This window comes from Miniopterus schreibersii (genome assembly GCF_964146895.1).
Source record: "Miniopterus schreibersii genome assembly, chromosome: 2".
In the NCBI taxonomy this organism is placed as follows: domain Eukaryota; kingdom Metazoa; phylum Chordata; class Mammalia; order Chiroptera; family Miniopteridae; genus Miniopterus; species Miniopterus schreibersii.
This window is the reverse complement of record NC_138102.1, coordinates 103,595,132-103,609,861: the sequence shown is the minus strand read 5'-3', so window position 1 is coordinate 103,609,861 and position 14,730 is coordinate 103,595,132. Positions and strand designations below refer to the sequence as shown.

Below are 14,730 nucleotides of genomic sequence, written 5' to 3'. Positions count from 1 at the left end.
CTTGGCAAGAATTGTCCTTGAGCTTCCCAAGAGAACCAGAGTCCTCTGAAAAAGTGCCTATGCCCACTGATCAACAAAGCCAACACAGAGGCAGCTTCTGGCACTGGGAACAACCATCAAGGACTCTCAGTTACTTCTAAAAAGGCCACTTTTACCCAGGACATGGGGAGTATAAAACTCTTAGGAGCTGAAAAGGAAACTAACCTCTCAACTTATAGACCTAGAAGCCAGAAAAACATATAGGGGCTGATCTTAAATGGGGACCAATTCCCTGCTGAAACACAATACAAACTTTGCTGCTTCCACCAGGGAGTAGTAGTGAAGAGAACGAGGTGTGTCTGCAGCCTTGAGCCCTGGTCTTTGCCCATGCTTCTGTTCTTTCTTGAAATATCCCTTTCCCCACCCAACACTTGTCACCCAACTCCCCTGCCAATTCATATGCCCCTAACATGTCCTAGAGCTTCAGGAGTCTGCGAGTACATGGCATAGGTGGAAAAATTCAAGGACAGTTTTCTATTGCTTTGTTCTCTCAGTTTAGATTTATGACATTAAACTCTTCCTTCGGAGACACATGTTTTCACTCCCCTTTGGTTCACAGTTGCTTCCTCAGGATTCTAAACCTTCAGCTTAAAGTTTTCCATACAGTGAAAACAGCATAAAAGGTAAAAATTGTGTATATCCTTAAAACTCCGCTGTAAAGTCTCACGTTGGAGACTGGCATCCATCCACCAGTGTCCAGTGTGGCCCACAACTCCTCAATGTCGGAGGAGAGGGTGTCTGTCTGACTGAGCCCTGGATGAGATTGCTTTGAGTTTGGGTGCCCAGTCATATGAAAATGGTGCTATCATTAAGTTCCAGATCCCCCAGCCCACTCAGGGCAGAAGGAGGCTCATTCTGAGAAATGTTTAGGAAATGAGGCCAATTCAGAGCATAAACCTTGCTCATTTCTTGCTTGCAATGATAGGAGAAATTGCCCTCCCACTTAAGTTGTTTTCTATCTCTCAAGCCCATATAGTTACTTTTTTTTTTTTCCCCCAGGTTGCATGCACCAATGATTCCTCTCCACTGCTCTAAACCACCCTGCTATCTGCCTTCAGTTACAGTTGCTCAATCTCTTACAGCCAGTTGTCTGGAGTCTGGGGGAGGGTAAGCTCCATTCCGATTTGACCACCACTGTGTCTGGTCATCACTGCTCTATTAGCTGCCAACTAAGTACCCAACCAACTCAGCTACTATCCCAATTTCTCCCACCAAGCCTAGGCTCTTCCTCCAGGCTCTCCTAATTATATGAAGTCTTTTGATTTCAGAATGTCTCAGAACAACACACTTAAGACCTCCTCTACCCCACTTGTTTCCCTGTTTTTATCTAAGCACACTTCATCACTCTACAACTCCCCCCAATCCAAAAAGTCTATATTCATCTCTATCCTACACCAACTTCTCTGTTCAAGAATATTTCTACTCCAAGCCATGAAGTTTTAATTTTAATAAATGCATTTTTTAAACAAAAGAAGCTGAATGAACATGTACAAAAATCACACTGTTTTAGACACCTGTCTTTCTGAAAGCTAATAATGGCCCAACTACCTTATAAATTCAATCTCACCCTTATTTTATGGAGGAGAGAACTGTGGCTCACAGAAGCCAAGGAAACTGCCTGGATTCACAGAGCCCTTAAGTGTCTAAACCAGGATTCAAACCCAGATTCTGTTTGGCTCTCAAACTTGGTCTCTTTTTGCCATACTTACTACTTCAAAGACTTTAGGGTAAGTCTCCCAGCATCTTTGAGCTTTAGTTTCCTCATCACTTCATTAAAGGGAGATTGGATTCAGTTATTTTGAGGTTCCTTCCATGTGGATTCTAGGAAAAGAGAAGAAGAGGAGGGGAGACGAAGGCGCTGGGAGAGCCAGGAAGGGTAGCAGACGACAGGAGAGGATTTGTGGATTTCCTGCCTCACTGCTTGTGGTTCTACTGCTGTATACTTACTGTAATTATTTACTGTACTAATCAGATCAGTACAGACGCCCTTTGGACATCTATCCTCATCACGTTGTACCGATACATATGAATTTTCTTGGTGTTTAAGAGCAATGCAAGCAACTGCAGTGTGAACAAGCCTATTGTAAGGGAGACATACTTTAAAACAGTTTATGCGCTCTTCACTTCTGATTTTTCAAACATAAAATGGCACAACCTCATTATTCTTCACACAGTACTATGGATTTTGAAGTATTATACATATCAAGTAAAAACACACCCCCTCCCCCAAACAAAAACAAGTAAAAAACAGAAAACAACTCTTTAGAAAGACTCCAACTGGCTGCTCCCTAACAGACAGGGGTAAATTAGCTAGCCTCACATAGGATTATAAGAATGGAGATTTTCTGAGTAAAAGGCTCAGAAATCAGATCAGGGTCAGAATAGCAAACAAGGTTTTCAAAAGGCAACTGCACAAACCAAACAACATTTTTTCACTGTTTACAAAGTTTTTCCACCAATCACACACACACATCACATCACATTGTCATCACCACTATCATTAGTATAAATTCTAAAAATTGAAAAAGCTGTAAATAAAATTCATTCTGAAAAAATAACAACCAATAGAATTCACTTTAAATGTAAAGGAGCAACAAAATTTATTGACTGAATTAAACACGACAGTTAAAATGGCAGTGTTGTATTTTCATGTTAAGATGTTTGAATGAGGTGAGAAAAGTGCCATTAGTCCAAGCTTCTTACATTCATTAAAAGTGTGACTATCAAAAACAGCAACATGCACAATTATACATATGCACAAAATGGAATTATATCAACAAATATACAAAATACTCAAAATAAAATATTTACAGGTTTAAAAATATAAACATTGGTTCATTTATCCCATTAAACCATTAGAGTGGAGAAAAGAGAAAAGACCCTATTGCTATTTAGAACTTTTTTTAAAATAAGTTTTAAAAACATAGAGTAGTTCTAGGAGACGATTTTTGATGTTTCGGGGGGAATTTAACATTCTATTATAAAAATAATATCTATAAACCTACTAACAACTTTCCTCCTGTGCACAAAAATAATATAGCTAAAAGCTTGTCCTCAAAGACACGCCTGACTTTTGGGAAAACTAATTAGAGAATGGAGTTTCTTGTTTGGATTTTCTTTGCCATTATTTTCAAATGACCTGCAATTCCCCATATTACTCTGAGATATTTCACATAAACAAGTTGGACAAAACCTGAAGTTAGCAATGAGCCTGGTAGATAGCTGGAGTCAAGTAAAAATGACAGGAATCAGGAATTTACCTTGCCCATAACATTAAAACCATTTTCCCTGATACTCTTTATAAAACTACCCCATCAATCAGATCATCCATGTTCAGTTAAATTTACCCTGGGAGCAATAAAAACCTTATATATTAGCTTGTTAAAGCTTCTCCTCCTTTATTTAGAAATAACTGCATAATGGTTGTAATGTAGATATTTGGGAAAATTTACTAATTCTTTAGGCTACCCAGGGTCATTTCATGACATGTTAACAGGTATTTACTGTGTGTCTACACTATGCGTCTTCCCAATTTGACCAGATATTTTTAGTTTTTCTGTTTTAGTTTATTAAATGATCCAGGTATGTATCCGAGAAAGTTTGTTTCCAATAACCAGTAACCTAGGTCCTATTTTGTTAAAAATGTTATCTTCTCCCATACAGCAGCAACTCTACCCAATTATTGAATAGTTTCCAAAAATTACCCCGGTTTACAACTCAATAGCACGACCACCCATTACTAAAATCTTCCACTGCATCTCATTAAAATGAGGTCTATTTTTTTTTTTTTAACCAAGTGTAGGTAGCCCTTATATTAGTAAAATAACCTCATTAATTGCCACTGTGATGCAATTTCAAACAAATTTTCCCTAAATACTGAGAGTGGCATCTTAATAGAATCAGAGTAGACGAAAACTCAGGTTGCAACCTGCCAGGTTCACTATTGAAATTGCTTTTGGTTTTATTATTGACCCAACAGTGGTCAGATTATAAAATTTGTATGTAGATCTGCTAGTATGTAATTCTAATTGGTGAACATGACCCAAAATGTAGACTAGCCCAGATGAGGAAAAACCTGCTAGACTCTGAGAGCTCCCTTTTACACTTGCATGTATAAAGCCATCGAGTACTTTTTTAAAAACAAGTCACTTTTAGCTAAAACAGTCATCATTTTAATGGCACCAACAGTCATAAATATCTGGCTTGGCTCTTGCAGCTCAGAATTTTGCTCAGTTTCTTACTTAAGTTACACAAAAATTGAATCATATGGGTGAAAAAGATTTATAATTAAAGCATGAGCTATAGAGTTAGATTTCTCACTCAAATTCTGTCCACTACTTATTAAGTGGGTGACGAACAAGATAGTCTGCCCTTGTGAGCATGACTTTCTTCCTCTGTAGAATGGAGCCAGTACTCACTCTGCCTGTTTCTTGTGAGCAGTGGAGATCACAATGGGAAGAAAAGCACAGAGCACCATCCCAGCACAGTATGTGTTAGTTATTTTAATTTAATATAAAATACTCAAATTCATGGCAATAAATACTCAATATATATTAGTTGAATGAATGAATGAATGAATGAATGAATGAATGAATGAATGAATCAGAAAATATAGGCTAGGATTCAATGGCCACAGGCAGAAGATAGGATGCACTACTTTTGAAAAAGCCAGGAGTTTATCTCTGAATTTCAGAATTGTATCAAGGGATTACTCAGCTAGTTATTATCTCAACAAACAACAGAGAACACCCAGAACAAGTGAAACATGCTTGGAATAACTGACATCCTGTCAGGGAAGAAGTGTCACCATGACAACAGAAGAGATTTCTGTCCATACTTTTGATGGTACTCCCCAGAAGGACAGAATACCTCCAAAGGAAGGCAGATTTCTACCTATTAACTGTACAATAGGGGCAGGTTTCCCTGTCAGTGCCGAGAGCACCATCCTCTCAGACACAAAACCAATTTCCAGCTTCTTGACATGGGTTAGCTTTTTTTCCTATTGAAAGTGAGTTGGTAACGACATTAAGCAGTTCTTAGCTCTTGCACTATCATAAGTCACTAAAGAATTTATATCCCTGTCCCAGAGACTAGAAGAAATTGGGGAGGGGAGGTGGAGTGGGATAGAAACAAACAAAAAGAATGAATTAAAGATGTCATATTAGGGAGACAATATTACCTAACTTACATGGCTTTTAAGAGGCCTAAATACTGATTTGTAAAGCTCCTAGCAGTCACTGACACTTAGTAAGTACTCAACGACTGTTATTCATTATTATAACTACTATTATTAATTTTAGAGGAAATATGCAGCATAATACAGAAAACTCTTATTCAACCTCCCCCTATTCTGTTCCACCCCACAAACTATAGGAGACAAATACAAAAAAAAAAGATAGGTAAAATAAAGGCATTTTTAATAAATAATAAGTCCAATTACAGCATAGCTATGTGTGAGCTCCAAACCGAATGGATTTTTATTATTAGCTACAGTATATGCCCCATGAACATGTGTTGCATTGAACTGAAGTAAGTATCCATCATAAAATGTGCCCAATTTCAGTTCTGGAGGCTTTGTGACTATTTTAATCTTTCCCTTTTCAGTTTGAGAAGAAACTCCTTTCCGTAATCATAAAACTATCATTCTGACTCACTCCTTAAAAATATTATCTACGATGAGATAATAATATTCCATATAAGTGGTTATTGTTGGCAACAAAAGGTCTCCTTTATACCGTTATCACAGTGAAAAGGCTATGAGAAGCAATCCATGGCATCCACCAGAAAATCTTCAGAGCAGGACGGGGTGGCAGGATCAACGACTGCCCGAGGGGAGACCGCACTTGCATATCACCTGACAATGTTACAGTCACTTTTCTTTATGAAGGAAATGGTTGCTTCTGGTTCTGCCTACACAGGCTATATATATTAAGATACCCATCCGCCACACTAGCCTTTTGGTTTCAAACTGTTTTATAAATTTTTTCATGTAATGAATTAAAAATTCCTAAGTAAGAACTGTGTTGTCCAAGCCTTGGTCTGCCTGGAGAAGGGGAAGGGAAACAGGGTTAGGCCGAGGTATCTGGGTGTCTCCTCTCATCTCATCCAGGAACTTTTAATTGGCCATCCTCAGTGGTGATAGGAGGCAGCTGTGGTCCTTTTTCTTCCTTATTTTTAAGAGTATAAAAATTCCTAAATTAATTTCATAACAATAAGGGGAGCAAAGTATATGTGAATGTTCTAGAACATGTCTCAGTAGCAGCTAAGCACTCAATCTAGAATGACCAAACGCAGGAAATGAGTTTCGCGATGCAGATGTCAAAAGGCGCTAAATCACGAGGAAGGTCCCACTACTGCTGCTTGAGAGCACGAAGCAAACATGATGGGAACAAAGGGAGAGGACAGAAAGCTCCATTACTCAACCTCTCCCTACAAAGTTAAAGGTAACGAGTCTCTAAAATTAATCTAAGATATCAATACTGAAAACTCTTAGAAAGTTCAAAGAAATCTTGATATCTACCATATCCTTTTACGTGGATAACTGTAGGGAAAGGGCTCTTTGAATTTTCGTTTAAGTGCAAATACTTGAAAACTACTTCTGAAATTAATGAGTAAACCCTTTAAACTCAGTAAGTCGTCACCTTCCTAGACATTAAACACTTTTTATTTAAGGAGGCAGATAATTTGTGGGAAATGTATCCAAAGGAAATCCTTACTGTCCTATATTCCATTGTTGTTATTAGATGAAATAATGATCTATTTCCTTTTGCTACAGTAAAATGCTACAGTAAAATCTCTCCCTGTTGGTGCTGAAGGGGGAATAAAGCACCAACCACCATTAGCACCAAGCGGAGTAGTTTGGTAACACTGTCTGTGTGATGTGAATAATTAAATTCAGGCCGTCTTTGTGCAGAACCATAAAACTGACTGATAATTTCAGGGCCAACAATTGATTTGATTTTTTTGTTTTCTAATTTGGCCAGCTCTTTGATTAAAGAGATTTAATCATCCAAGTATCTCAGAATAATACACAGGAAAGGTGTCATCAGCCCATATCCAATCCTTTCCTTTAAAAAATCAGGAAATGCATTAGTAATAATGCATTTAGTAATAATGCATTAGTAATAATGAATGGTCCCTGGCCAGTGTGGCTTAGCTGGTTGGGTGTCATCCCTGCACCGAAAGGTTGCTGGTTCAATTCCAAGTCAGGGCATATGCCCGAGGTTCAGGCTTGATCCCGAGTAGGGGGTATACAGGAGGCAGCCAATCGATGTTCTACTCTCACATCGATGTTTCTCTCTTTCTCTCCCTCTCCCTTCCTCTCTCTCTAAAAAATCAATAAAAATACTTGTTTTAAAAATAATAATTGGAAAGGAAATCTATTAAAATTCTAAAAAACACTTTCCATGAACATGAATGAGAGAAAGTAGCCCTTGGCACAAAAACAACAACAAACAAACAGCTATGATCACTTGTCTATGGTTGGAAAAGGTTAAGAACACACTCTTCCTGCATTGGTCCTGATTTCCCATCAAGTGATTGAAGGCATTTAATCCATTGCCTGAATCTTTAATTTGACTGGTGTAGGTGGAATTCTTAAAGATGTGGAATAAAAAACATGGAAAATATATAGAAAGTAGAGTAAGAAAAGAAAATATTTTCATTCTTGTGTAACTGCTTAGTGGATAGGCAAGGAGAAATTAAGATATGCTTTGCTGAAATTTTCCTTTACTTATATAAAGAAGACACCGAATAACAGTCTAAATGCAGAAATAGGCCCTAAATCTTTGAAAGCAAAAATAGTTTGTTCCAGTGCTTATAAAATAAATAGGTAGATTGCCTCTACTGCTACAATATTCTCATCAGTGCTTTAGCTACTCTTAACTTTCCTGTAGAACTGAACAAATGAGCAATCATAACTTTGTCATGGATTCACACTGAGGAAACTATAACCCTTGCAAGAAAATGCACAAGAAGAAAATCAAGATGCTTCGTTTTACAGCTAGGAATAAATTTATGTTCTTTCCATTCACTAGGGGAAAATGAATGTATTTTGAGCCTAAATAGTACTATCAGCATTAAATAAAATTTAAATCCCTTTCCCAAGACAGAAATAATTTCAAATAGTTCTAATTTTACAGTAGATGCCTTTGTCTGTCAATTTGTGCACAGTTGAGTGCATGAGCACGTGTGAGTGGGAGTTGCTTTATGAATTCCTAGTGGTATGTTCAGAGTTCTTAAGGCTATGTCTGAGTACAGGACATCATCTACAGACACAAGAAAATTAAACATTAAAAAATTACTTTGAAATAACATTAAGGATCTGACACAATGCAATAAAAGCCAGTAATCTGACTAATAAAGAGAGTAGGCAAATCTCTACCACCTCTTCTAACAGAACAATCGTTGCAGATTTAAAATGAGGAACAACCTGCTTTGTGCTACTGGCTCAAATTTGTTTTCCTTTGAAGTCTATTTATTTTATTTCCTTCACATTATTCAAACAGGTTTTCATATACTCAACTTGCCTTACTCTTTTCTTTATAAAATAGAAAACAATCTTAAAAAACATGTACTATCAGTTCATTACTTAGGCAATCTCTCTGGAAAACGAGAGTTATATTAGAAGTCTTGATGTCACTTACATACGTGTAGTCGCCCTTGACTATGCCTCTCTTCCTGATACCATGAATCACCTCCTAGTAGGAACTCTGCTCTTTAGATGAAATACACTGACATGCATTTCACACAATGTTATAAAATAATTAGACCCTAATAGTAGTCTAGGAACTGCTTCAGTTTATCATTCAAACTACCTAGGCAAATGGGAACCCTTTCTGAAATAAATGTTTCATCTCAAATAATAGAGAATGTACACAAAGTAAACCACTTGTCAAAAAATCTTGGCATTAAGTGTTACCATGCATAAGCTTGCCAGTGCTATATTCTGAACAACATATCTGTCTCAGTCATAAGTCTATAAAGCAGAAGTCAAGTGACATGAAAAACTATATTTCTCTATTGTTATGTGTTATGTGTTCCTCATTTTGGACTCCCCATATTGAGGGATGGCTGAATCCAAAATTTTTTATAACAAAGGTAAAACTTCTAAAAAACCAAGGTTTGGGGTAAAAAACAGACTCTTACCCAAGACAAGGCAGAACCATTGCTCTGGAACATCAACACAATAGTTTTGTTTGTTTGTTTGTTTCTGCATTGAGAGCCAGAGAACCCATGTAAAACAAAAAAGGAATTGCTTCAGGTTACAGCACATAAAAGAATATCAATAGTTTGGGGACAGTTACCACATTTAGCTATAAAAACCAGATTTTAAACTTAAGGTTATGAACATATTATAAAATGTTTACAGCTGGATAAACTGTAAAATATGCATTATCTACACATGAAAAAGTGACAGTTTATAAATGCTAAAATACTGGATCTGTTGGCATTTAATGAAATCGTTCCCCAGTCCTGATTTCTGCATTGGGGGGGGGGAGGGGGGAGGAAAAATCTGCTCTGCTGAGCTCTTTTTCTCCCCAAACAAATGATCTAAACCAACCAAACCAAAACTCTTCTTTCTTGTCCCAGTGGAAATATTTACCTATTTGCATACCTAGCAACTGAAAATAAGAAAAATGTTTGCCAATCAGTGATGCCCTCTGCCCATCAGGTAAATATCTGTTTGGGGTTTTTTGTTTTTGTTTTCAGCTTCCTAGGCTGTTTTTCCCTATAATTCAGCAAAGGGTGTTCCCCCCCTCCTCCACGGAAGGGGAAGGGGAAGGGGAAGCGGAGGGGAAGGGGAGGGGGAGAGGAAGGGGAGGGGAAGAGAGGGGAGGGGGAAAGGAAGGGGAGGGGGAGGGGAGGGGAGGGGAGGGGAGGGGAGGGGAGGGGAGGGGAGGGGAGGGGAGGGGAGGGGAGGGGAGGGGAGGGGAGGGGAGGGGAGGGAAGAGGGGTTATGGAAAAGGAGGACTCCTCTGGTTCTTGCAGTGGTTCCTCCAGGCCTCTGGACCCTGACATGGCCAAACATCATGGCCTGACACTTACTTCGGTTTGGTTAGTCCTGGTTTCTGCAAAGGCAAGTAAAGGTGACTTCCAAGTATTCGGTGCATTAAAGAAAAAAGACAGAAAAAAATACTTTAAAAAGGTAAAAAAAAGAAAAAAGTGCTCGAAAATAATTCCCAGGGACTTATCTTGGGAGGAGAATCTCATGTGCAGTGTGGCATCCCCTCTCCAGCGTCTCCCGCCCCAGCCGGCCACAAAGGCCTCCTCGGCCCAGGCTCTGTGGCAGGGACGGTCCTAAAAGCCTTTCTTTAGGGGAAGCAAAACTTATTTTAGTGGTTTCCGGGGAAAGTTGTATTCCTTGGCATGTGGTCCATCCACCTCGGTCTCGGGCACCTCACAACTTTTTGGCACTGTCGTGGCACGCCGCGGCCCGGATGGTGGTCCCAGCCAGGCCTCGGCTGCTGACCCTGCGGACGAGCACTTTGGACACCGGGATTTTTGTTCTGGGCACCTCGCTTCTGGCGGGTGGCTGGTGAACCACAGGGTGGCTGGATGGGAGGTTTGCGAGGTGCTTGACGCTGATGGGGATTTTAGAGTCCTTCAGCAAACTGCCCGGCGTTCGCAGCGGGCAGGTGATGGTGACGGGAGACACGGGCTTCAGCCTGGACACGCAGGACGCCTCCTCGTTGGCGGGAAGGGCTGCGGGGCTGGCGTCGGGATCCGCGTAGAGGTCGTAGAGCGCGTCGCCGCTGTCGCTGTCGCGGGGGATGCCCGCCTTTTTCCCGCCGCCCGTGCCGTCGTCCTCGGGGCCCGGCGTGGTGGAATCCCAGTAGCCTTCGTCACTGTTGGGGACGCCTTCCTGCTGCTCCTTCTGCAGGTGCTTCGGCTCCTCCTTGGGATGGGACTCAATGGGAATCCGGTTGAGCCTCCTGCGCTTGACCGAGGACGCGTCCTTGGCCGCGTCTACACACCTGGCGTCTGTGGAGGTCTCGGGGGCCGCCTTGGCGTCCAGGGCTGCCGCGGCCTTAGCCAGGCCCTCTTGGGGCCCTTGTCCTTGGTCCTCGGTCTGGGAGAGCATGTCCCAGAACTCCTGGAGATAGGTGTCGTCCACCCCGTCGGGGCTCGCCATCTCCTCCCCTCCTCCTTGGTAGGCCACCACGCCGGGGTTCTTTTTAGGGACAACTGGCTTGCCTGGCCCCGGGGCATGCTTGTCACAGCTGGGCCCTGCCTCGTCCTCTTGGTCTGCAATAATATCTCCACAGCCTGTAAGAGAGTCAAAGCTTTTCAGTGAAGTCACGTCAGAAAACATCAAACAAATACGATCGGTCGATGGGTCTGAGGGTGGATCAACAGAGGAAGGGTCAGGGACGGCAGACGCCCGGCCGCTGCCACAGTCGGAGTCGACAAGGGGGACAGTCTTTATCGGAACGTCACCTGTCCTGGAAGCATCCTCGGCCGTCTGGACCGCCCCAGCGCCCGGCTCCGGGGCTGCCCGGGGATCCTCGGCGCGCCGGTGCCCCGCGGCGTCCTCTGCCTGGGCGCAGGCGGCGTTAGGGACCCCGGGGCTCTCGGCCTCGCGGCAGGGGGGCACTTCGGCGCGATCCGCGGAGGCCGGCCCCGGCTCTCCCCCTCCGGGCTCACCTGCTGGGTCTGGCGGCGCGTCCCTGCTGGGGTTCTCCGGTGCGCACGCGGGTCGGGGCGCCTCCTCCGCGACGCACTCCAGGCTGGCCGTGAGCGACCCCGGCAGGGCGAGGCCGCCCGGGCCCGCGGAGCGCGCCTCGCGCCCCCCCTCCTTGCCGCGCTTGTCCTTTCTGTGCCAGCGCACACTGCTGAAGAGCCCTCTCAGCCCCCTCTTTTGTTTGCCGCCAGCCTTGCCGGCATCGACCGCGTCCCCTTTGCCGTTTTCGGACCTCCCGTTCTTCTTCAAAAGGGAGAAGAAGCTGTGTGACTTAGCTACGGAGCTGCTGGCGAGCGAGCCCACGCCGGGCCCGGCCGCTCTGGGGGGACCGGGGTTCGGCCCACCCCCGCCGCGGTCACCCCCGCCGCCGCCGCCGCCGCGAGGCTCCTCCTTCCTGCCGCCCTCCAGGACCACCACCTCGGCTAGTCCGTCGTGGGTCCTGCTCCTCACCATGCCCGGCGGACCCGAGCCTTTCCCATCCCCTTTGTTTTTGACCCCAAATATGCTGGGCATGGTGCCACCCGATTTCCTCTTCTTGAATAATTTGAAAGCAGCTTTGTTAATCTTCCCCGACGGCGGCTCCGCGGCCGGCGTTCCGGCGGCACAATCGCAAGGCAAGTCCATGTCTGCCGCAAGGGTCCCGGCGCCGGCCTCCTCCTTCCTCCCGCAGACCCCCGCGGACGCGCGACCGCCGCCGCCGCGCGCGCTGACAGCCCCGCCGCCGCCGCGCTCGCCCGTCTCCATGGAAACCGAGCGGGAGCAGCGGCTTTCGTCAGCCCTGGGCTCGCGCCAGGCCGCTGTCATCCGGCTTCTAAATCAACCTGAGCCACTCTGCCGCCGCCGCCGCCGCTTCTGGAACACACAAAAAACATCTCCCCGCCCGCCGAGGGCTTATGTAACACCCTAATCCACCGAGGAGCCTCCCGACAGGGCTTTGCGCGGTGTAATGGGTGTGCGTGCGTGTGTGTGTGTGTGCGTGTGTGGCAAGAGCAGGCAACAGAGCCTCGAGCTGAATGCAGAAATTAGAGTCGTAATTTTGTAATTCAAAGTCCATCCAATCTTACCCGCCTTCAGATTCCACCTCCAGATTTGCTCTTTCACAAAATGCCTGCAAAACAGACACACACACACAAAAATCCAACCGGCGCAAACTACAGGTAGTCTTCTTATCACCTGCCCTGGACTTCATGAATCTTTGTGCCTTTCCCAAGCCTTCATGTGTGTCCTTAACGTTCAGGTACCAAGCCCAGCAGACATGGAGCCCGTCTCTTTACGTCTGTGTCTTGTCTGGTGCAGAGCACAATCTCCAGGTCAATGTGGAAACCTTATTGTTGTTGCCGGTCTGATTCTTGCTACAAAAACACCAGCCATCAAATATCCATTAGCAACTCTGCAAGGAAAGTGCAACAGTTCTGCGGATGGAAGTTGACTGGTCCTTTGGGACAACCATGGCTTTTATCCCAGACTCCAGCTACTGGGGCTGAGGTCACAGAAGCTACTGCCCAGTCTGCATGTGGAGCTCTGACCCCGCAGGACAGCCATTTACAATAGAGTGAGCTGAAGATAGAATCTCAGGTCCGCTCCAGAGGTGGTGCTTGGAATCCAGAGTCTGCCTTTTCCTTTTCCACCCAGCAGATCATGGGTGTTACTTTTGACCTTGCTCCTGCCACCCCCTTCAAAACCCTCAGGTCTGTTCCACAGCCCCCTTCCCCTGTGGGGCAGGAAAAGCCTGGCAAGGTCCCTAGTGCCATGAGTCTCTGCAGCTACTTGATCTGGGAAAAGGAAAACCTTATCCCAGGGAACTGCCCAAACTGGGAATCTCTTCTGTGCTCTGACTTAGAAGGTGGCTGCTAAATTGTAAACCTGACACCTGGCTTCAAGATCCTGGCTAAGAGTTTAGTGGCCCCCTAAAAAATGTGGAGAAGCATGTACATATATATGATTCCTATATGTTGAATATAATTTTAAAATGTGTAATAATACTTATTATATATTATGTATTGTAATTTATTAAATATTATTTAACAATATGTAGTGTTACACATATACAGATATCAATCTTTTCCTGAATCATCTTGAGCTTCATTTTTTGTGTACTACTTGTATTATACCCAGAAACCCTAATCGCTATCTGTTGAGACTGGAGTTTTGCTAATAACCTGTCAGCCATTGCATGGAACAGTTGGTTTGAATTTCGGCCTTGGGGTTATTACCTATGTACTTGCCTTTTCCTGTTGATTTTTATCAAGAACACTGTTTTGTAAAATTAAGAAATCAGCGAGTTTAGATTCAGGAGAGGTTTTCATTCTCAGCATTGTAATCCCATCAACTCTCTCTTTCTCTCTCTCTCTCTCTCTCTCTCTCTCTCTCTCTCTCTCTCTCAGCCTGCACCTCCCAGACAGGGTGTAAGGCTGAGACCAGAGAGAGGTTGTCCCAATTCCAGTTGACCACTCGCCAAGATGAATCAGGGGCCTCACTGCCTTGGGGAGAGAACAGGTGTGAGGAACTATTAAGAGAAACTCATTTATTATCTCTCCACAACCTTTTGAGGACAGTTGAAAATCTTTTTCAATTCTTTTACGCTCACCACACAATTGCTTAGCTATGTGGGTTACTACATAACTGTGTCGGTCTGGAAGAGTTTATGACTGGGATCTGGGAAAAATGCAGAGTCTATAAATATCTCCCCTTCTCCAGCCCAGAGCGAAGAGTTGGGAGAAGGTGAACCTGCTTATCCACTGGGAGCTCTGACCCAGCAGGACAGCCATTTACGTGAGAATCCTTGAGCCCCTTGAGGGAAATTCGGCGGTGACTTTGAGATGGATTTCATTCCTCTGAGATCTAGACATCCAAACAAAGAGAACAGGACAAAGCAGTCTTCATCCTGGGGGAGGTGCCCAGTGGCGGGGGATAAGTCACTGGCCCTGACGTAGAAGAATGGGAGGATCCCTGGTACCACAGAGACTTGGAGACATGGACATGGTGAGTTTTAGAAGCTGTGGTGTGTG

The 14,730-nt window shown here is 43.9% G+C and overlaps 1 protein-coding gene across 2 annotated transcripts; it reads right to left on the bottom strand.

The window, feature by feature from the left end:
- Positions 1 to 2,622: 2,622 nt before the first annotated feature.
- AMER2 (APC membrane recruitment protein 2) lies at positions 2,623 to 12,481 on the bottom strand (the record flags this gene model as incomplete). Of its 2 annotated transcripts, XM_081129837.1 has the most annotated exons (3): positions 2,623 to 9,250; positions 10,087 to 11,307; positions 11,686 to 12,466. In XM_081129837.1, 2 exons carry the CDS (start codon positions 12,464 to 12,466, stop codon positions 10,439 to 10,441), a joined length of 1,650 nt encoding a protein of 549 aa, XP_080985963.1. In that variant the 3' UTR covers positions 2,623 to 9,250; positions 10,087 to 10,438. The 2 variants fall into 2 exon arrangements, with proteins under 2 accessions (XP_080985963.1, XP_080985962.1); XM_081129836.1 differs by having other exon boundaries at positions 10,087 to 12,481.
- Positions 12,482 to 14,730: the final 2,249 nt, after the last annotated feature.